The 23,058-nt window shown below is 40.4% G+C and overlaps 1 protein-coding gene across 1 annotated transcript in view; it reads left to right on the forward strand.

Annotated features, from left to right (window-relative positions):
• Positions 1-23,058, forward strand: part of IQGAP2 (IQ motif containing GTPase activating protein 2) — a 258,660-nt gene that overhangs the window by 179,965 nt on the left and 55,637 nt on the right. The window contains exons 13-17 of the mRNA XM_052646137.1: positions 3,487-3,577; positions 8,173-8,340; positions 13,045-13,187; positions 14,995-15,165; positions 21,587-21,670. Coding sequence (XP_052502097.1) covers positions 3,487-3,577; positions 8,173-8,340; positions 13,045-13,187; positions 14,995-15,165; positions 21,587-21,670 — 657 coding nt within the window. The remainder of the gene's footprint in view (positions 1-3,486; positions 3,578-8,172; positions 8,341-13,044; positions 13,188-14,994; positions 15,166-21,586; positions 21,671-23,058) is intronic.

Here is a 23,058-nt window from a genome sequence, read left to right on the forward strand (position 1 = left end):
CCCCATAGACAGCAGCCCACCAGGCTCCCCCGTCCCTGGGATCCCCCAAAAGAACACTATTTGATTAAACTAAAATCATAGCACAACATTAAGATGCAGAGGACTCCCTTTATCCAACGGGTATTGGTGAGCAGGTTTACAATAAACTTTTTTTCTCAACTGTTGTAAAATATACATAGCATAAAATTTGCCATCTTAACCATTGTTAAGTGTACAACTCAGTAATGTTAAACACATTTGCATTGTTGTTTTCACATATAAGCTTTGCAGTAATGTTAAGCACATTCACATTTAAGCTTTTATGTGTAGTTATATTCTGGAGGATATAATTTAATATGTAGTTAAACTGCATTATAACAAATTTTCCTATAGCTAACAACACTTAAACACTAGACAGCCCAATAGCTTGTTGACTATAAAAATGCAGCAAGGATCAGAAAATACAAATTTCATGAGACTTAAGGATAAAGAATAAGGTGGGAGGAAACTGATCTGTGTGAACTTTTCACATCTTATCACACCGAGAGCCTTACAGTCAAAAGTCAGTGTTTAACATGTATATTACCATGTGTGAAATAGATCGCCACACCAGGTTCCATGCATGAGGCAGGGTGCTCAGGGCTGGTGCACTGGGATGACCCTGGGGGATGGGATGGAGAGGGCTGTGGGAGGGGGGTTCAGGACAGGGAACACATGTACACCCATGGCTGATTCATGTCAGTGTATGGCAGAAACCACTACAATACTGTAAAGTAATTAGCCTCCAGTTAAAATAAATGAATTTTTTTTTAAAGTCAGTGCTTAATACTTCAGCCAAATAATACACAATTACCTGGTAACACAGTACAAACTGAGGTAGATTTTAAATTATTTACAATTTTCTAGGAATCCTCTAAATTCAGGAATTTATTACTTGATTTTCAGATGGCCTACGTTCTGTTGACTTAATCCATCTGTAACTCGTATATTGAACCTGGCTTTTTAGCTGGAAGTAGAGACTTGAACAGGCTTCCCTGTTAGCTCATTTGGTAAAGAATCCACCTGCAATGCAGGAGACCCCAGTTCAATTCCCGGGTCAGGAAGATCCCCTGGAGAAGGGATAGGCTACCCACTCAGTTTTCTTGCGTTTCCCTGGTGGCTCAGATGGCAAAGAATCCGCCTGCAATGTGGGAGACCTGGTTTCGATCCCTAGGTTGGGAAGATCCCCTGGAGGAGGGCATGGCAACCCACTCCAGTACTCTTGCCTGGAGAATCCCCATGGACAGAGGAGCCTGGAGGGCTACAGTCCATGGGGTCGCAAAGAGTCAGACACGACTGAGTGACTGCACAGCACAGATACTTGGCCATCCTATAAACACCCTGTTTCCAGTCTTCCAGTGATCAATTGAAAGGAAGACCTTACCCTGGTAGGCTTCAGTTTTTCCTCTTGGCTTTGCATTTAACTCTAGCAACCCTTCCCTGCAGTGGGTCATGATTTAACTGTTGACTTAAATTATTTTGATTTGCAAAGTCCTCTTGGGTTTAGCTTATAAAACTAATACCTTCAGCTTTGAAATGGATTGTAACTTTCTTCTCATCTGAATAAAGTTTGTATGGTGCATCTTCTACACTGGTAAGTTATGAAGAAATTTGGTAAATACCCTTCAGAGAAAAAAAAAAATCTAAGAAAGAAATGAACTTGTGTGGAGCTTAATTTTTAGGCTGTACCTGGGGGAGTGGTTGGGTTCTCTTTGGCTTAGAAGCGGAGGAAAAATACTTTCTGTTCCCCTGTCCCTTCACCCTCTTCCAGGTCTCAACTTCCCATCTTGCTTCCTGTTTGAACCTTCCACATCCATTCTCCCAAAAGATGGAAAATCTTATTAGCATGTGGTTCCCACGTGGCAGATCCAGCTAGAGGTGATTGTGGAAGCAGGAACCAAGCCTTCATCCATGGTCTTCTTTAATCTGGGGGTTACAGAATGAAATAGCAGATATTTTGTCTCATTTTCAGAGCCCTTTCCCCACGTATCATCTCTTACTAGGCTCTGAGGGAGATAGAGTTGAAGCCTGCCAAAGATGCTGGTGCATGTTTTTTCTCCTTCCTGCCCCCTATCCTTCTTGAGTCCTACATGATGGAGCTGCTTCTGCCTGGCTTCGACGAACCACCCTCTGTTCATCACAGTCTTTCTTTAGGCTATCGCACAAGTAGGCAGATATTTTCAGGTTTTTAAAATGAAATGTCTCATCTTCTCTGAAATGCTTAATTTCTACCAATAACAAAATTTACTTGTAATCTTAAGACACGTTTATATGAAATGCAGTTGCTATCTGGAAGCCTTCTTTATTTACATTGTATGCTGGCACTGCCTTTGGGGTAAAATCAGAAACACCCCTTAAAGTAAAAATGAGGACAGGTAACTCAGTACCTTTCTACTGCTGCTTCCACTTCCTTTCTGAAGCTGTCCTTAACGACTTGGTCTTTTCTTCCCCTGCATCTCAACACTCCTAATACAAATTCATCTCTTCTTGGCTAGTTCTAAACTATCTATCGCTAATATCGCTCTGATCACATTGTATTATAGTTTTTTATTTTTCATTACGGTTGATTACAGGATATTAAGTGTAGTTTCCTGTGCTATATGGTAGGGCCTTGCTGTTGATCCAGTAATTATCATTTTTGATGCACCTGCCTCCTCTGCTGAACCATTAGCTCCTCGAGGGCCATCACCATGCTTCTATTGGAATCCGCTGGGTCTTATTTTTGTCACTGTGTCTGATAAAATCCGCGTTCATTTTTTCCCACAAATTGAAAGTGTGCTGTGTCCCCCTGAGCCACCTTGGGAGCCACAGTTACTGAGTGATTGGGGGAGAGAATATGTGATTGACCGGAGTAGTCAGAGAAGGCTTTCTTGGAAGAGGCGGCATTTAAATTAAGGCCTGAATGATAAGAAAAAACCAACAGCCACACACCTGGGGTAGAGCGATGGGATCTGAAGGAGGCGGGTGTGAAGGTCAGGAACAGTGAGTAGACGAGGGGGAGATAAAAACAGAGCGATGAGCAGGACCAGATCCTTAGATGCCCACAGTTTGTGGGAAGCGGGTGTCGTTTCCTTCCAGCTGCTGGAGAGAACCTCTGAAGGAGTTTCGCAGAGGAATGATGTGACACGATGTCCTTTTTGGGAGGAGTTATCTGGTTCTCGGTAGAGGGCCACTGGGGTGGAAGCTGACATGGAAACAACAAAAGCAAATAGGAGATCGGTGCAGCTGTCAAGGGAGCGATGATGGAGGAGGGTGGACCGGACTAAAGAGGTGGTTGTGCAGAGGGGAAAAGTGGTCCCATTTGAAGTCTGTCTCGTCAGTAGCTTGTACAGTGTGTGGCCATGCTGGGTTGTTGCTAAATAAGAGTTTGTGGAAATTTTAATAAAGTGGCTCCTAAAAAACCATTGTTAATTCTGTTTCATCATCATTCACTGTTTTTTTTCTTTTATTCTGTGACCACATTCTCAGGACCCTCAAAGTGCTTCTAAAATTCTTTGGCTGGATGAGATACAGCATGCCGTCAACGAGGCCAACAAGGACATACACAAAGCAAAGCAATGTAAGCCCTCGCCGCCTCCTGCTGCCGCAGCTTCATGCTTACATCTGGCTATCCCCCTGAACTTCTGTTTTAATTCCTAATTTTTAAAAAGTGTGCCATTTTTTTCTGAAAAGATACAAACTCTCACCTATTTTAATTCTTGCATTCATATTTATAAAAAAATAAGATTGATTGGTTGCACTGGTTTTCACAGTTAAGTACTATTTCCAGCAAAATCTGAAGTTGTAGCTGAACCAAGTCCAGAAAGCAGAAAATAATTTCTCAACTCTGAAATTTATAGTATAATCAAGTCCTTTTTTATCTTGATCCTTAGAAAGCTAGACCATCCTGCTTAATAAATGCTTGTCCTCCCTTCCATGCCTTCTATTATAATATCATTTTTCAAAGAAATAGAACTATATATTTTTTCCCTTATGGAAAAAAAAAAACTACATATATAGCCATGTAGTTTCTCTGGAAAGCAAGTATCTAATACTGTTTGACTATCTCTACATGCATTTATATGGAAGAATAAAGAGAGATTTCATTTAAGAAATAGGTTCATGTAATTGTGGAGAGGCTGGAAAATCCAAAGTCTGTCAGGCTGTCTGGCAGAGGCCAGGGGACAGCATTTAATCACCAAAGACAAGTGGCTGTGGTTAGTATAATGTTAATAGATAGCAGGGTCGAAGCAATAATTAGAAAAATCTGACACAGGGACCTATGGAACTTGCTAATTGATTGTGGTATTCCTAGAAGCAAAATAGACAGTCTACTAAATTCTTACTTGATTTGTACAAGTGGAAGAAGGGTTCTAGGTCAGGTGAGTGGAAGTATAACTTGAATGAGAAACAGAAAGTCATGGTCCCTCCACCAATTCCCGGACTTGAGCCATTTACAGACCCAGAAGCCCTTGAATGAATGAGGGACTGGGTTCCCTTGGGAAAGGAGCCTGCTACGTTACCAATATGTTACATCCTACTGTGGTGACTGTGCTTCCTCCCAGGGAAGGACACAGTCAGACTTTGCAGAGATTACTGGACACTGGCTCTGAACTGACCTGAATTCCAGGACACCTGAAACTTCACTGTGGTCTGCCAATCGGGATGGGCTTATGGAGGTCAGATGATCAGTGGAGTGTTGCTCAGGTTCATCTCACAGTGGGTTTAGTGGGTGCTGAGACCCACCCCCTAGGGTTATTTCCCCAAGTCTGAAATGTATAATTGGAATAGACATACTTAGCAATTACTGGACCCCCCACTTTGGCTCCCAAATAATAGTTTGTGTTTTTTTTAAGCGTCTATTTTCTTAGAGGATAATAAGAAAACTCACATGGTGATCGGGGTGATATGCTAACACTTTCCATGTATAAATAACCTATGTAAATTAAAATAAGATTCCTAAAATTGTAGTTCATTAACCTGTCCATTCATGACATAATTAGAATCTATCCTGTTGTATCAGGTCATAGAATGCTTTTGAGATACCTAGTCTTGCTCCAGAAGATATGCTTTGAAACGTTGCAGGCATTTGTGAGGAACATCTGGTTTTTATTTCCTTAGCCTGAAAAATATGTGTATTTCTCCAACCTGAACTCTTATATCCTTAGGATCTTTGAAGTCTCTCTGTTCAAACATTCTAATCCTTAAGAAAAAATAAAATTAAGCTGTGTACACAAGAGATTTAAATTTATATATTAAACTGAAGGCATCCGTAGTTTGAAAAATACACTTTTAAGAAATTATATTGTCATCAAAGCACTCAAAAAGACTAAAAAGGTTATAGTTTTTCTCCTAGAGATCAAACCAGTTTAAAAATTATTTTATTCCTTTTTTTCATGTTGTTCTTATACTTGACTTACAAGTGTCAAGTCTGATCCTCTTGAGACTCACAGTTCTGTTTACTATGAATGTAAGAGATTTTCTCAAATGTCTGAGATTTGTGTGCTCCACACTTGCACATTTAAAATCCGTTCTTCTACTTCCATCCTGTTCCTTAAAAGAGTTGATATAGTGTCTTCTATGATTTATAGCAACAAAAAGATGTTCTAAAGATAAAAACTGCCTATATTCTTACACTGAGATGAGAATTTTCCAGTGTTTTCAGCAAGGAATTTAATCTTACTTTTAAAATCACTCTTCATCCTTTGTATGACGACTTGAAAACAAATTCTGGTCACATGTTGCAATTATCAAACCCACTCCCAGATCATTTGTTGGCCCATAAGTTTGACCACAGGCAAGATTTGAAAGGGCACAGTAACTCAAGACTCCTTGCTTTTGGCCCGATGTCCATTTTCACTGGAGCATCTCGCTTTCTGCAAGTAGGTTTGTCTCTACTTTTGACTCCTTAAAGCAGTGTCGTTCAGCCGTTATCCATGATTGTACCCTAAGGATTCTTTCTAGACTTTTTCCCCCCATGGTGCTCTTTACCATGAAATTTCAGTACCACTAATATATACCTGCTTATGTGCCACATGTAGATATGTGCTTTTATATATAAAGTTTTGTTTTGTTTTTTTTACTTTCTCTTCCTAAGAACCAATTTTTACCCTCCTGGGGGTTATATCACCTATTTTGAGAATGCATGCCTTAGAGAAGCCCTTCTGGCATGTGCCCTTCTAGCATGTGGATTAAGGCATAAATATACTTTTGGATCTTAGGTTTGGAGGAGGTTTCTTCATTTGTTCCGTAGCAGAAACATACCTGACTTTCTGGATATCCTTTATGTGTCATTCTCAGCTCTCTGGAACTTAATTGCTTAAGGAAAAAAGCAATCAAAATAGATGTCTCAAAGCCTGAGCACAGAACTGAGTTTTGTCAACTCAATGGAGACCTCGTGGACAGCTGCTTTGGGTCTGTTTATTCTTATCTTAGGCATAAGGCTTACCTGTTGGTTATATCTCTACCCAACTCAGAAGCTATGATTTACCAAGAAGTTAGGTGTTTTGGCTGCCCTATGCAGGCATTCAAACAGGAACAAGAAGTGATAACTGACAGTGGTGTTAGAGGAAAATTAAGAAAAGGAGGAGTTTGGGACCATTTGATGCAGGAGCAAAGTAGCCCAACACCTCCATAGTCTTTGAAAATATCACATTATCACACAATATAATTTTGATGCCATAAAGAATTCTTCTGGCAGCTCTCAGCAAACATTAAGCACCAAAAATGTACCAGGGACTGTGGATAAAATGATGAGCAGGACTGTTCTATTAGATTTTTCCCCAGGTCTTTAGATTTCATGGAGCAGGATTCTGTTAAGATGAAGGTTGGTACCTGAAGGAGTCAGCGTCAGTCATTTAGAAGATTAACCCATGGACCCACTGCTTGTACATCAGTACATGTACTTGAAAGAAATGTATGCCTTCGTAATACCCATCTTTTAAGGCAAATAGCATTTCACTGGGTTTGATAAAGCTTTTCAACATAACTCATGTAAGGATCCTTCGTCATTTCCTTGTTCTCTCCTCTTCTCTGAGATCACAGATTTCTCAAACACCAGGACTGCCTTTTTCTCCTACTAAGCTTTCCTGGAGAAGAGGAAAGCGGGCAGCTTCCCCATTCCCCTGAACTTCTGTGTCTGAAAGGACCCACCACTGTAGATTTTGTTCAGCAACAACTGGAGTTGGCCACTGGAAGTCTTTGCCCTTCGAGTAGTACTCCTCCAGATTGCATGATTGGACTCATAGGTGTCAAAAATCAGACTGTTTTTCCTACCACATCAGCCTTCACAGTCCTATGCACATCTGAATGTAATTTGATGACAGTAGTATACCGTTTAGCATTTGTATGGCAGAGTTTGACATGTCTGTTTAAAAAAAAAAAAAAATCTTTCTCCTCTCTCTTCATCAAGATGTTTTTTCATCTATAAAGTATTTTAACCTGGTTTCTTCCATTTTTTTGTTCTACCTTTCTAACCCAGTACATTTACAGATTGTGAAGACAGTAGGTCCATTGGTGGGGCCAAAATATTCTTACCTAAACTAGATGGTAAAGAATTCAGCACGTTATCTTTCTTTAGGCAACCAAGAGAAGAATGTGGTTTTGTTTGTGGGGAGAGGCAGACATTTGAAATGGGATCACGTGCTTTCTAGGTCTAAATTGGTTCCAGAATTAAGTTTCTGGACTCCACTGCACATAGCCACCAGCTGTGCCCGTTGCCTTTCTAGAACAGTCATTCAGGTTGCTAAGGACAATCTTGAAAGTATACTTGCACTGTACCAGAGAATGTCAGGACTTCTGCAGCTTAGATAGTGTTTCACTTATTCTAGTATAAATACATGTTTTCGTAAAGCTTGTTCTCACATACTGATTAACGACCCGCATAAGGGCTGCATGTCTGCTGTCAACATATGTCCACCGTGTTTCACAGATCACCACAGTGGGCAGAACCTAGTGCCTTGAGAGCATACAGGAGTAATGAGGAAATACTGCTCCTGTGGATTTTATTCCTCTTAAAACCTGAACAGTTGATGACTATCTTGAGTGTATGCAGTATATTCTCTCAAAGGGTAAACAGGTTTAATGCATTCCTAAAAGGCTGGCTTATATCTTTGCATGCCTCCAGGATGAGTAGAAGATAATTATTAACAGAAACATTTCTTTTTCATTACCCAGGGGTTACACTGGTCGTTGATGTTAATCAGTTTTTGGAGAAGGAGAAGCAAAGTGATATTTTGTCTGTTTTGAAGCCTGCCATTGGTAATACAAATGACGTAATCCCTGAATGTGCTGACAGGTACCGTGATGCTCTGGCAAAAGCAAAAGAGCAAAAATCTAGAAGTGGTAAGCGTCTTCACTGTTTAGCACAAATTAAATAGCACTTTGAATATGATGACTTCTGTGGTATTGTGTTATCTTAGTTTTGAGACAAATAATCGCTTTCAAATGAATATTTCTGAATGTTTGTCATCTCTGGCAAGGAAACTTTTTAGTGTTTCTTTTCCTTTTTTGTCTTTTGGAAATCTGTGACAAACTTGGTGGCTGTGGTGGGTGCCATATACTTGAGAAAATACAGTATTAAGAGGAGATTTTGCTTCCTATCAGTTTTGCCATTGAGCCATCCCTTCTAGTGGTACAAACTGATTTTTACACTAATATATCTCTCCATCCTTTTTGAAACAAATGATATGTTATTGTACATTTACTAATGTACATTAATACATTATTAAGTAGAAGTAAAGAGTAATCTTGAAAGTATAAAATGAAATGCAGCAAATTGGTCTGTATTATGGAGAAGGCAATGGCAACCTACTCCAGTACTCTTGCCTGGAAAATCCCATGGATGGAGGAGCCTGGTAGGCTGTAGTCCATGGAGTCGAGAAGTCGGACACGACTGAGCGACTTCACTTTCACTTTTCACTTTCATGCATTGGAAAAGGAAATGGCAACCCACTCCTGTGTTCTTACCTGGAGAGTCCCAGGGATGGGGGAGCCTGGTGGGCTGCCGTCTATGAGGTCGCACAGAGTCTGACACAACTGAAGCAACTTAGCGGCAGTAGCAGCAACCTTGGCATATACTTGCTGCTGCTGCTCCTCCGCCCATGGGATTTGCCAGGCAAGAGTACTGGAGTGGGGTGCCCTTGCCTTCTCCAATCCATGAAATGTTAGCTCTGGGATCATGAGTTTAGGACTCATTTTTCAGATTTAGAAAATCACATTGATGGCATTTTGGACAGAGGGAGAAAATGACAAGTCCAATGAGGCTAATTTTTGGCAGAGAGAGCCCATCATCTCTTTAGTGTAGTAGGTTTTTGTTGAGCACTTGCTGTGTCCCACTGTCAAGGATTAAGGTGTCTCCTAACTCAGGCTGACGTTTATTTGTACCATATGTACATAGTATTTCTCATCTTTAGAAAATTGCTTTGACAATATATAGCCTTAGAAATGGAACTTGAGGGGAAAGAAAAACACCTTTTTTTAATTCACTGGAAGTCTATCCAGAGCTACCCTGTGTACTTATATTTAGCCTGATGTATTTCTAACTTGGGAATTCTACCCTCTGATTCAGAACATTTTCTGATAATGAAATGGGAATAGGGCTGCTGGCCATCCACTCTCACTTGCTGTCTGATCACCTTGAGCCTCTCTCTGCTCCCTTCCCATCTCTTCATCGGTTACTATAGTGCCCCTACCTCATCATTTATGAAGAAAGACTTGTACAACTGTATTTATGCAAGGGGTGATTTTCTTAGAGATGACTCATCATAATTTCAAATCCTGGGCCCAAACTTAGTTTTATCTTCTCTTCCCTAAGCTTGCCTACTCCTCTTCCCAACTCCCATGTTCTGATCAGCAGAGAAAAAAAAAATGTCCCCAGATAGCCAATTTAGAAACCTAGAAGATACCTTAGATTCATTTTTTCTGGAAAAAAATAAAAGTTGGGACTTTTTAGAGATTATCCTGAAGCCATAGATGGATTTGAGGCATATGCCATCTTAATACTAAGTCTTCTGGTCCGTGTACCATGGTATGTCTTTGCTTTTAATTAGGTCTTTACTTCTTTCAGCAATGTTTTGTAGTATCCCGTGTATAGGGCTTGCGTTACTTTATCTGAATTTATTCCTACCATATTTTATCATTTTTGATATCATTGTAAATATTTTCTTAATTTCATTTTGGGGTTGTTTGTTGCTAACATATAGAAATACAATTAATTTTTTAATTGAGATATAATTCACATACCATAAAATTTACTCTTTTAAAGTGTGCAATTCAGAAGTTTTTATTATACTCCCGAACTTGTATAGCTAACACCACTAGTTAATTCCAGAATATTTTTCTTACAATAAATGGAGCCCATTTCCCATTAGCCATTGCTCCCCACCCCCAACTCTCAGCCCCAGACAATCACTAATACACTTTCTGTCTCTCTAATTTTTCCTGTTCTGGACATTTCATATAAACGAAATCACACTGTGTCTGACTTCATGTAGCATAACGTCCTCAAAGCTCACTCATGTTGTAGCCTGTATCAGCTCCTCATTTCTTTTATGGCTGATAATATTCTGCTGTATGCATAGGCCACATTTTGTTTATTCATTCATCAGTGGATAGAACTGGGGTTTTTTCCTCCAGTTTTGGCTATCCTAAGTAATATTTATGTGAACATTTGTATGCAAGCTTTCATGTGGACATATTTTCATAAAATTTATTTTTGATGTTGATTTTGTATCCTGAAACCTTTATTCTGATAGCTTTTAAGATTCCTCAGGCTGCCACCTGTTTTTATAAATAAAGCAATCCAGCCGCACTCATTAATGTGTATGTCACTGTGTCTGGCTGCCTTCATGATACCGTGAGAGCCAAGTAGTTGTGTGAGAGACCTGTAACACACAAGACAGAAATTACGCTCTGGCCCTTTATAGAAAAAGATTACCAACCTCTGTTCTCAGAGGAAGAGGAGAAGCTTTCTAGGGAATTAGAGACCAACTTTCGTTTTCAATAGAGCTGTGAACATTGAGGGTGTGAACAGGATGCTGTGAACATTGAGGGTGTGAACAGGATGACTTATTCTTACCTCTTTCACCTCTGGTTCTAGGCTGTCTGTTTGTTCCCAGACTCACGTGTTCACTCTTACATAGATCACTTAGCCTTAGAGCTCAGTTTAGGTCTTACATAGGTACGATTTTGTCTGGAAGGCATCTAGAAAGCATGTTTCCATATAGAATGCACATCACCTCTTAACTCACTGGAATCTTTCTCTGTTGTGCTTCCTTAAAGGCCCATAATTAGTCTTTTCCCTCAGGTAACAAACCCACTATGTGCATGCATGCTAAGTCGCTTCAGTCACGCCCAACTCATTGCGACCGTGTGGACTGTAGCCCACCAGGCTTCTCTGTCCATGGGGTTCTCCAGGCAAGAATACTGGAGTGTGTTTCCATGCCCTCCTTCAGGGGATCTTCCCGATCCAGGGCTCAAACCCACTTCCCTGACATCTCCTGCATTGGCAGGCAGGTTCTTGACCACTCGTACCACCTGGGAAGCCCCAACAAACCAGCTCCACTTCTTAGGAAAAATCCTTGAACCCTGTTCCGGCGATGTCCTCCTCAGCCTTTGACCTGACTCTAAACTCATACTTGACGTGAAAATGATAGAACTCTCCTTTTCTATTATTCACTGACATCCCAACCCAAATAAAGCTTTATAGTGCCAGTGTGGTTCGCTTTTAACCAACTAAGAACTTTTTACTTCTCAGTTCTTATGAAAATAAAAGATATCCATTTCCACCATTTTATTTTATTTCTTTCCTTCCCACTGAGAGAGTTGCCTTAAAAAGTGTTCAATCTTCTGAAAACGTTTGTGAATCTGATGATTTTTGGTGATTGAAAATATATAATGATTACTTGTGATCATCCATATTTGACTGTACAATATATTTTCTAGTAAACCAGCATTTCTAAACATATAATAGTTGTCTGATTGGCCATTTGAAGAGATATATATCTCTCTGTGTATCTGGGCATCCACAGAACAGTTGAGAGGCATTAAAAAATCAACTGAAGAATCAACCCACTTTAAAGGGCCTTAAAGTTATCTTTGCTTAGTTATTTGAATCCATTTAAATATTCTTTGAGGAAATTCACTAGGACTATAATTTACCTATAAAGGCAATTATTCTAGTGCTCACTCATCAGCAGTTGGCTTAGCTTGGTCTGAAATTTTTATTTTTATTGTTGTTTTTAGCTCTCTGGTCTGAGACAAGAATCGTAACCATTCAACAAAATAGATTGCTAAGTCTATTTTGCTGATTGCAAATCTGTTTTGTTGACTGCAAATATTCTTGACCAGTTTAAGCCATGACTGCTATAGATGTTTTTTTTTTTTCCTACTATTCTCTCCCTGAGAAAATTAAGTCCGTTCAACATTTTTTTCCTCCTGTGTGTGTGGTTTTGTAGAACAAGATGAGTCAGAGGAATCAGGAATTTTCCTTTTCCCTTCTTAGTGACCTGAGTGGTTATGTATGCCATTTTGTGCTTTGAATAAAGTTGTCTGCAAAGATGAGTCACTTCTGCTTTGGTTTAAGGCAAATCATTAAATAATGAGTCCTCCTTAAATAGTGGGTCACAGCCCTTGTAGGCCACTCCTTTTCAAAGAAGTTGCTGGAAGACATTCTAAACAAAGAGGATTCTTCCTCATTGATCTCCCTGTCTACTTGTGGTGCTATTCACGTCTGCCTGGTGTTTCCCTCCTTGTTTAGTTTTCCTTCTTGCTGGCCATGTGTGACTCCCTTAATCCTCATGAGAAATTTGACATGCAGAGCTAACATTAGAGATCACTCTCCTTTTACTTTGGTTTAGTAGGGAGCTGCCTTTGAATACACAGAAGTCATTCCATTTTAATGACTCATTGCTAATGATTTTAACTTAAATTATCTGAATGCCTGGTGGAAAACATCCCTGTTCAATGATTTTACTTTACTGAAGAAACTACGTTAATGTTAAAAGTTTCCACGCTCCTCTCTAGAATTTAACAAACCTTTTTCTTTAGTGTCTACTGAAGGTTCATGGCTTAAACTCACCCTGCAGGAGAAATATGATTACTACTACAATATTGATTCAAAAGAGAGTTCCTGGGTCACACCTGAACCCTGCTTGCTTAAAGAATCATGGCTCATGGGAAAAGAAATTGAGGTAGGAGTCTGCTGTTTGATGGGAAAATGTACTATATAAAGATAACTGTGATTGCTTTTCTATTTTAGAATCAAGGAATTGATGGGAAGAACTGATTTATTTGAAGGCTGGATATGGAGTAAAGTCTTCATGAACTGCAGCTACGTGTGGCTGCATGGTTACTGATTTCTAGAATGTCTTCTGTATGTCAGAGCAGCACCACAGGGCAGCGGGCAGATAAAGCTCTTGCAGATTATATAGGATGGCAGATTATCCTAAGAAATCAATCTTCAGTTTTTGCTTGACACTAGAGCTTAATTAGTGGTAATTCCTTGGTTGTCAATATTCAAGATGTCTTATTTCTTTCCCCCACCTCAACCTATAACAGGGAGCAATATTCTTGAAGGAATGTTTACCAAGATTGCTTTGGACTTGAGACCAAAAGTTGTCCCTAGAAGATGTGAAACTTGCTCTGTGATCCAGGCATTGTAGTGTGTTTAAAAGAAAATACTTCTAATAATTGAATTCCGTCTTGAAAAAATTAGAACCCACACATATAGGTCTCATAGAACTGTTCACATTCACCAGCAAGAAAGATACTGCAAGATAACAATATTGTGGACAGAATCTCCAGTACAGTAATTTACTAAAACTCAGAGAAAAAGCTATAACTTGGGGTTGACAATGCCACAGAAATCCTGAATGACAAGAAGATAGTGAAAAATGTATTCATTCACTAATTTCAAATGTGTAATATCCCACTTTTTACAGGAAAATGGCATGTGGCAGTGAACTATTAGTGCTGCTTTGTTGAAAAATGAAATTATGGCCAATATTTAAAAACCATGTGCTATCATTGAAAGGATGTGTCAAACTGTGAAGAAGCAACATTGAAAGGTTAAAACTCAAGAGACAAAAATTGCTCATATGGCATCCAAAGATGCCCTAAGTATAATTTTGTGAAGTTATACCTGATCCCAGCATCAAGATTAATAGAAAGTGGAGGATCTATGCTGTTAAAAAAAATTATTCTAGTCAGTCTGAAATTACTGAATTTAGGCTATACGTATGTCTTCTTGTGAAAGTATTTATGCATCTTTTATACAATTTCACTCTTAATTGTATAAATTCACCATCCGTGAAGTCCATTCACATGGATGGTTAAGAGGCATCTGCCATAGAAATGAGTCCAGTCTTTGCTCGCATTTCTCAAAGAACGTGAAAGTGAACCCAGTTCATCATCACGTGAAGACCTCCCAGCCCCCCTTCTTCCTTGCTTTCTCATTCATCTAGGTTTCCCTGTCTGCCCGACAGAGTGCTTATCTTTCCTCTCCCAGCCCCTTTTCTTCTGCTCCAAGTCCTTTATGTTCTCCCAAATTTATTTTGAGTTTTCCCCTACTCCTTGCAGGTATTTGCCTCCTCTGGCCTGGGCAAGAAAACCAGAGGCCTTCATGGGCATTGCCGTCTTTCCCCCAGGAGAGGGAGGAGGTGATGCCAATACTTATGTAATCATTCTTGTCTCTCTTACGCTCTGGGGAGCCCAGGCCTTAGGCCTGGTCCCTGCCATCATCATCCGTACATCACCTCCAAATCCTGAGACCATTCAACCGCATTCTCATCTCCACCCAGATTTCAGAGGATTCTAAAACCATGTCGCTAGAAAGAAGCTGAGCCAGCCCACCCCTTGACTCTGGTCAAATCTGTTTTTACACTGAGCCGGAAAGAGCTATCCAGATCACTTTCTGAAAGATAGAATTTCCAGAAGCTGTTCTCTGTGCTCTTCTCACTTGATGTGTGAAGTGTAACCATAAGAAATATCTCTTACCAGGACATTGTTGAGGATATCACTGCAGATTACATCCGTGAGAAGATATGGTCTGCTAGCGAAGACATGCTCCAGCGCTTCCAAGCCACAACCTCAGGACCCCTCATTAGGAAAGAGTATGAAGCTAGGAAAGCATTTTTGTATGAACAGGAAAAGCATGTGGTCAAAATACAGGTATGTGAGTCATCTCCCACTTGTAACAGACACCTGTCATATCCCATGAAAATGTTTTATTTAATCATAGGATCGTCAACTACCAGCATTCTAATAAGCAAATCTGACCGAAGATCGTGTCCTTAGTCAGTGCCCCCGAGTCTGCACTGTTGAATGCTCCAAGACGGGAAGGATGTTGAATGACTTTTCACCTGTTGTCTTCTGGAACGTATTCAGGACGCTGTGAATAGTCAATCGGGAATACCTGAGACCTGAGTTGAAATCCTGTTTCTCTAAAGAAACTAGATACCCTTCTGTCACCTATCTAACCTTGGGTGCTTTCAAATTGGTTTTCTAGTGGTTAGTGGATATTGAGTGGCATCTGAGTTTCTATGCACTAAAAAACAGAAGAGTGAAGTGAAAGTGTTACTCGCTCAGTCGTATCCAACTCTTTGCAACCCCATGGATTGGGGCCCACTAGGCTCTCTGTCCATGGGATTCTCCAAGCAAGAGTACTGGAGTGGGTAGCCTTCTCCAGGGGATCTTCGTGACCCAGGGACTGAACCTGGGTCTCCTGCATTTTAGGCAGATTCTTCACTGTCTGAGCTACCAGGGAAGCCCGAAAAACAGAAGAGCTCATGAAATAGATGTGGCATCTCTGAGAGTGTCTTCTCTCCTATATAATCTCTCCTTCTTAGTTCTGCAAGAAGCATCCTCTTTCCGAAGCCCTTTGTTGTGAGCTCTCCTTAAGCTTGTGTGACTTATCCAAACATTCCGGTTGGCAGGAGGGGAGCTTGCCAGGTTTAGATGTTTCTATTCTGTGTTCCGCTAGCATCCTCTTTCAACCGCCATGCTGGCTTTTAAAAGATTGTGCATTTGTCCTTTTTTGTGTGTCCGAAGTGATACTGGTTTTGATGGGCAGGGTTTGGTGGGTGTTTGCTTTGGCCACTAACTTACATTTCCTAAACTGAAAGTTTTAAAAAGAGCTTCTCTTTTGTGATCATTGGCATGCTTATCTGCTTCCCCACCTAAGTATAATACTGTGCAGGGAAGAAGGTGGGTTTTTACAGCTTTTGTATTCTTGTGGCTTGCAATCAGTAGATGCTCAAATGTCTGAGTTTGCAAGAGCTTAAGATGAAAGAGGGCAGGAAAGATGAATTTTTTAAGAAATTTCTTATGTAAAGTTAATATTCAAAGGATTTTTCTAGGTGAACTTGTTTTTCAGTTTATTCTTCTTTTAATAAATGATAGATAAAACACACAGGAAGTGAACAAAATCTTAAATATAGCATCATCCACACTGATGCTAAGACTCTACTTCTGCCCCAGATTTGAAGTGTTCACTGGTGTGGCATGACTCGGACCACCCTCAAGCTCTCCAGTCTGCCCACAGCTGTGTTACAGTTAGAAGACAGTCTGAAGAGCCTGCTAGTGTAAAATCTGCCTGATACCAAGACCCAGGGCACGAGAGAGCTGGGGGAAGAGCAGAAACACGAACTCGGAGGCTTTCGCCCTCACCGCAGTGGGAGCAGCAGTATTGAAGAAGAAGCCTTTGCATGGTGAGGTCACTCCGTGATGACTTGTCCCTGCCTCTTCTGACAGAGGAGGGCGTGAGGCTTAAAGGCAGACTGTAACCTAGAGAGGAAAGTGGGCTGACCTAGAAAACCAAAAGACCGTGAATCAGAGGGGATCACACTCATCTCGTTTTTTGCCAAAGTAGCTGATTCACTCTGGATTAGGAGAACGCTGTGCAATCTGAAGGGTTCCCCTCTGTAGAACAGTCTGAACTTCTTTGTTGACTGAGTCAGCCCCAGACACAGCAGTCTCTTAACAAACTCAGTAGCTCCACTGCACTGCTACCCCCAGTCTCCTCCTCAAGAACTGGGTTTGGACAGAGAATACATAGCATCGGTAGCCAGTCCTCTGCCTCGGGTGCTGAGGGGGCAATTCAGATGGTGCCCAAGTAGACAGGGAGCAAGGTCAATGAGACTCACATAGCCAGATTATTTCTGAATGGTAAGTAACAAGAAGGCTCCGGTAAAGTGGCCTACATTTAAGAAGTGAGCCAGAAAAAAAAACTCTGAAACAAAATTTTATATCAAAAAAAAGAAAAATATAAGTTAAAATATAAATGAAGTAAACATTTAAGGGAATTCTTATCCCAGGAGACACACAAAAAATTATACTGAAATTTCTTTTGCTTTTAAGAAACTTAATATGACACATGGATTTAATGAAACAAGACAGCATGATAAAATGAAAAGGTAGCCAATGGCTACAGAGAGGAAGAAAAACAATGACGTCCCAGAACGTGAATTAATTTATGACTGCAGAATGCAAAACAGCCGCTGGAGAGTAAATGAAACATGTGGAGAACTTGAGGAAAAAACACACAAAAATCTGGAGGGAAGGAATAGATGGCTTAAAATATATTGTCTCATCTGAAATTTCCATTTTGTCTCAGGGTTATGGGCATTAAATGGGATTCCCATTAATGGGAATTAAAATGGGATAATTCATAACAGGCTGTGACCAGTATGCCGCTCAACAAGTGTTTGAAATGACGACGTGATCAAGATGGTGACTCAGAGGACAGGGAACGGGGAACCAACATCCAGTAGGTCGGATGACCCAGGAAGAGTTCAGAAAAACCGAGTCCGGGAAAAAAGAGTTAGCTACAGGTTTTTTTTTTCCCCTTGAACTGAAGAAAGTTGAAACGCCACCTTGTAGGAAAACCTGTTAAGAGTGACGTACACCAAACTTAGCCCTGAGAATTACTAACTTACTGAGCAACATCCCAGCAAAGAAAAAGAAACAAGCTTCTCTGGAGCAAGAGCAGGTTGTCGGGAGGCGCGTGGGGCTGGGAGGGTGAGGGTGACAGGTCGGGCAGTCCTCTGTCATGTCGTTTGAGTGTAATTGACTACCCTTAGGTTGTGGGATTGCACCTTCAAGCAGAGAGGGAAAAAAGATAAATGGCTACCAGGGAGGTCACAGAAGAATATCTGCTTCAGAAGTTGGTAATTTGAATATTACTATCCTATGTGCCCAATTATGAGGCACGGCAAACAGTTTGGCAAGCCAGGTTTTCTAGAGATTGACAATTAGAATCGATAAAACAGCAGTGACTTCTGTGGTCGAGGCATCTTGGGAAACTCCTCTGTTACAGCTGTGTTGCACAGAAAATTTATTTATGGTAACAAAAACCAAAACCAGAAGATGGCTATTATACATTTCTACATAAGTTCTCATACCATTCAAGGGAGAGAGTGATGGTTTTGTAAATGCCTTCTGTCTCTGTCCATAAAAGGCTGCTCCAAAATGACCTTAGAGTTTAGAGTTTTGTCTCCGTTTGTATCTTTATACCAATAGCTCCTTCCTCCCAACTTTATACCTATAATTGTTTTCAATAAAGAGCCTCTAATTAGAAGAGCCTGCAGGCTCTGGGCCTTGCACAATTCTGCTGTTACCACGGAATAAGAAAAGCCAATCCTGATGAAATGAAAACTTACAAACAAAAAAGAAGAATGTTAAATCTTGACAAATAAAATTAGAAGCATGTGTTATTCTGCTTCTATAGACCAGAACCTCTAAACCCAGCCAAGTTGCCTTGGTTTGGAAAGGTTGATATATAAATGTAGATCCCAGAAAAATCTACATAATCATTAAATAGCTGAAATGTGAAATGAAATCTTTAGGAAAGCACTGTTGGTGAGCATTGACTCCTTAAGACATTAAAAACATCGTACAAAACCTACAAGTGGGTTCATTCCACCAGTGCAAACATGTTTTAATATCAGATCTTCTGTCACTACAACATTCCTTATCTAAAAGCTTCGAGACGCTAAACTAATAGAGATTAACAGTGTTTCCGGAGTTGAAATAATTCTTTAAAAAACAGAATGAGCAATTGAGCTAATTCCAGTATCTTGGTTGCCTTTCAGTTTGGATCAAGAAATGGCATGTATAATATTATGTGTATATTTGCACCTCTGTGCTTTAAAAACAATGCTAGGCTCAAAAGCACCCGAGTCACACTGAGACCATCATGACAAATGAGTTACTAGTTAGATTGTCATCCCAATGAATGCAATCACAATTTATCACTGTTTTCCTATTTGTCAGCATTCTGACCTCTATACTTTTTCAGTATTACAAACAATAATACGATAGAAATCCTTAAATATCATCTTTTCTACACAGGTGCTTGTATTTTCTTAGGCTAGGTATATTGAAAATTAGAAACACTAGGTGAAATACTAAATAGGTTTAAATTTGATGCTGCTAAATTCCCTCCAAAAAGACTATACTGTCTTGTAATTTTCCAGCCCCTACTCCCCATCCATGTTTTTGCCCCACTGCTTGGCAAGTGGATGATGTGAAGACTTCCCCAGAATTTCTCTGACTGCTACCCAAGGCTCCTCAAGCTTAGAGCCAGCTCACATTTTTTGTAGAGGTTCCCAATGTTTATAGAATTGTGTTCTGAGATTCCCTCTTTCAGCCAGTTCAAACTGTCTTCTCTCTCCCAGGATCCCTCATAGGTTTTGACACTTAAGCCTTCTTGTTTTCTAGCACTATGATGGATTGCTTTATAAGCATATCTGTAGAATGTTTCCATTGGAGGAAGCTGGGTAAAGGGTACATGGAACTCAATGTATTATCTTTGCAGCATCCTATGAGTTGCTAATTATTTCAAAATTAAGGTTTTTTTAAAAGCACATTTGTCATTTCTAGGGATTTAAATTGAGGGAGGGGATATTATGAGTAAACGGGATAGCTGATGAAAGATTGCTGTACAGCACAAGGAACCCAGTCTGGCACTCTGTGATGACCTGGGCGAGGGCAGGGGGGAGTAGGGGCAGGCTCAAGAGGGAGGAGATATATGTATCATTATGGCGGGTTCAGGTTGTTGTACAGCAGAAACCAACACAACATTGTAACAATTGCAAAACAAAAAATAAAAATACTGAGAGGGGAAGTCCAGAGCAAGTACTCCGTTGGGTGTATATTCCATCATGACTGTTTCATTTTGAATCATTACCAGAAAGTATTTTCTTTTTTAAACGCCAATAAAAATCCCATATACCTTTTTACAAAAGAAGGAATGAGGTGGATTGACATATGCAAATGTGAAAAAATTATAAAAAATGACTCGATGTTTGTATTTGTCCCTTTGAGATGGTTGGGTGGCATCGCCAACTCAATGGACATGAGTTTGAGTAAACTCCAGGAGTTGGTGATGGACAGGGAGGCCTGGCGTGCTGCAGTCCATCAGGTCGCAAAGAGTCAGATACAACCGAACTGAACTAAACACAGAATTTGTGTTTATTTCAATTCTAACTTGAAAAAAAAAATCAGAGCAGTGCAGTGAGTTACAAAGATATGTCTCAATAAAAAGATTCTCAAAAATGAGTTGGACTACACTTATAACAACTATGGATGTGATCATTCTAAAAATACCAGTTTGTAGTTCCTTGGCAGTCCAGCAGTTAGGAGTCTGCATTTCCATTGCAGGCACAGGTTCGATCCCCGATCAGGGAACCAAGATCCCACATGCTGCACAGAGCAGCCCAGAAAAGAACAAAAGAAAAAAAAAAAAACAAATTAAGATACCAGTTTGTGTCTACTTTTTGCAAATGTTTCTCATAAAAGCTCTCGTTAAGGTGATAATGTAGTAAAGGTATACTGATGAAGCCTCATTAAACTTTATGTAAAAATAGATGAAATAATGAAAGATCCATCACAGCACTCCTGCTTTCAGGAATCCAGGGTCATCTTCCTTTTTGATCTGGATCACAGTGGCTCGCTTGCTGGAGTAAAGATACTTACTAGTCATTATTTTGAGGTATCTCATGCATGCTCAGTCACTTCAGTCGTGTCTAACTCTTTGCAACCCCATGGATTATAGCCCACCAGGCTCCTCTGTCCATGGGATTATCTCAGCAAGAACACTGGAGTGAGTTGCCATGCCCTCCCCCAAGGGATCTTCCCAACCCAGGGATTGAACCCACGTCTCTTACGTCTCCTGCTTTGACAGGTGGGTTCTTTACCACTAGCGCCACCTGAGAAGTCCTGAGGCATCTTACAATGTTACCAAATAATACCAGCACCAAGTTAATCTGTTTGTATATTTCAGGACAATTCCATTTTATTATTACTTCTTATCACTCAGGGCCTTGTTAAAATTACGCTTTCAAAGCATAACCTGGACTTCCACCTGGTAATTCCTTTCACCAACTTGGGACAAGCCACAGCGGTGAGCAGGGGCACTCTGCCCAGTTCAGTGTCCACCTGGTGTCAGATGCGATGGTGTCCAGATGAGATCTGGAAGGGAGGATTCCTGACTTTGCCCCAACTCAGTGTCTCTTGTGGTATACTCTGTCCTTGCACTTTCTAAAATAAACTGTGACATGTAAGCAATTCTGTAACTCATTATTTTCTACAGGCTTTTTGGAAGGCATACAAGCAACGGGAAGCATATAAACGCAGACGACAAATGTTCATTGATAATATTCATTTTATTGTGAAGGTAAACACTCTTTCCTACCTTAGCAAGCGTGTAAAGTTTTTCCTTCGTTCTCCTTTTGCTTCGGGAAGACAGACTGTGTCTGAGACTTGACGTCAGAAGCAAGTCCTGGGTTTGAGTCCCGCCTCCCCCCTCACTTAGCTGATCATCTTCAAGAAGGTCCATCAGAACACTATGTTGTCACTGTAATATTAGGTTGGTGCAAATGTAATTGCGGTTTCCCATCGTGAGTTTTAAATCAATATGACTAGGTTCAAACACGTCTTTACTAATCAAAATAGGAACCATTACAATCAACACATTTTTGCCAATGAGAAATAAGTTTGTTTATTTCTGTAGCATAAAAATCTGCACTTCAGGATTCAACAAACTCTTGGAAAGCATTTTCTGCCTCCTGCTGGTTGTGGAAGCATTTTCTCTGCCAAAAAGTTGTCGAGATGCTTGAAGAAGTGGTAGTCGGTAGGCAAGAGGTCAGGTGAATAGGGCAGATGAGGCAAAACTTTGCAGTCCGGCTCATTCGACTTTTGAAGCATTGGTTGTGTGACGTGCCATCAGGCCTTGTCATGGAGAGGAATTGAGCCCTTTTTGTTGACTGATGCAAGCTGCAGGCATTTCAGTTTTCGGTGCATCTCATGGATTTGCTGAGCATACTTCGTAGATGTAGTGGTTTCACTGGGCTTCAGAAAGTTGGAGAGGATCAGACCAGCAGCAGACCATCAAGCAGTGACTGTGACCTTTCTTGGTGCAAGTTTGGCTTTGGGAAGCGCTTTGGAGCTGCTTCTAGGTCTAACACTGAGCTGGTCATTGCCAGTTGTATAAAGTCAGGTTTTCGTCACATGTACCTCACAGTCCAATTGAGAAATGGCTCATTACTGCGTGTAGAATAAGAGAACACTATACTTCAAAGTGACAGTTTTTTTTAATTTTCTGTCAGATCACGAGGCACCGATATATCGAGCTTTCTGACCTTTCCAATTTGCTTTAAATGCCGAACAACCATAGAAGGGTCAACATTGAGTTCTTTGTCAACCTCTTGTATCATTGTAAGAGGACAGCTTCAATGATTCCTTTCAGTTGGTCATTGTCAACTCCGATGGCCAGCCACTATGCGCCTCACCTTCAAGGCTCTTGTCTCCTTTGCAAAACTTCTTGAACCACCACTGCCCTGTACATTCATTAGCAGTTCCTGGGCCAAGTGCATTGTTGATGTTGCGAGTTGTCTCCACTGCTTTGCAATCCATCTAGAAATCAGATAAGAAAATCACTCAAATTTGCTCTTGTCTAACATCATCTCCATAGTCTAAAATAAACATAAAATACACAGCGAGTAATAAGTCATCAGCAAAAAAAAAAGAATATGTATGATGGCTATGGCTGGTTCATGTTAATGT

Source organism: Budorcas taxicolor, chromosome 10, assembly GCF_023091745.1.
Source record: "Budorcas taxicolor isolate Tak-1 chromosome 10, Takin1.1, whole genome shotgun sequence".
NCBI classification, from domain to species: Eukaryota; Metazoa; Chordata; class Mammalia; order Artiodactyla; family Bovidae; genus Budorcas; species Budorcas taxicolor.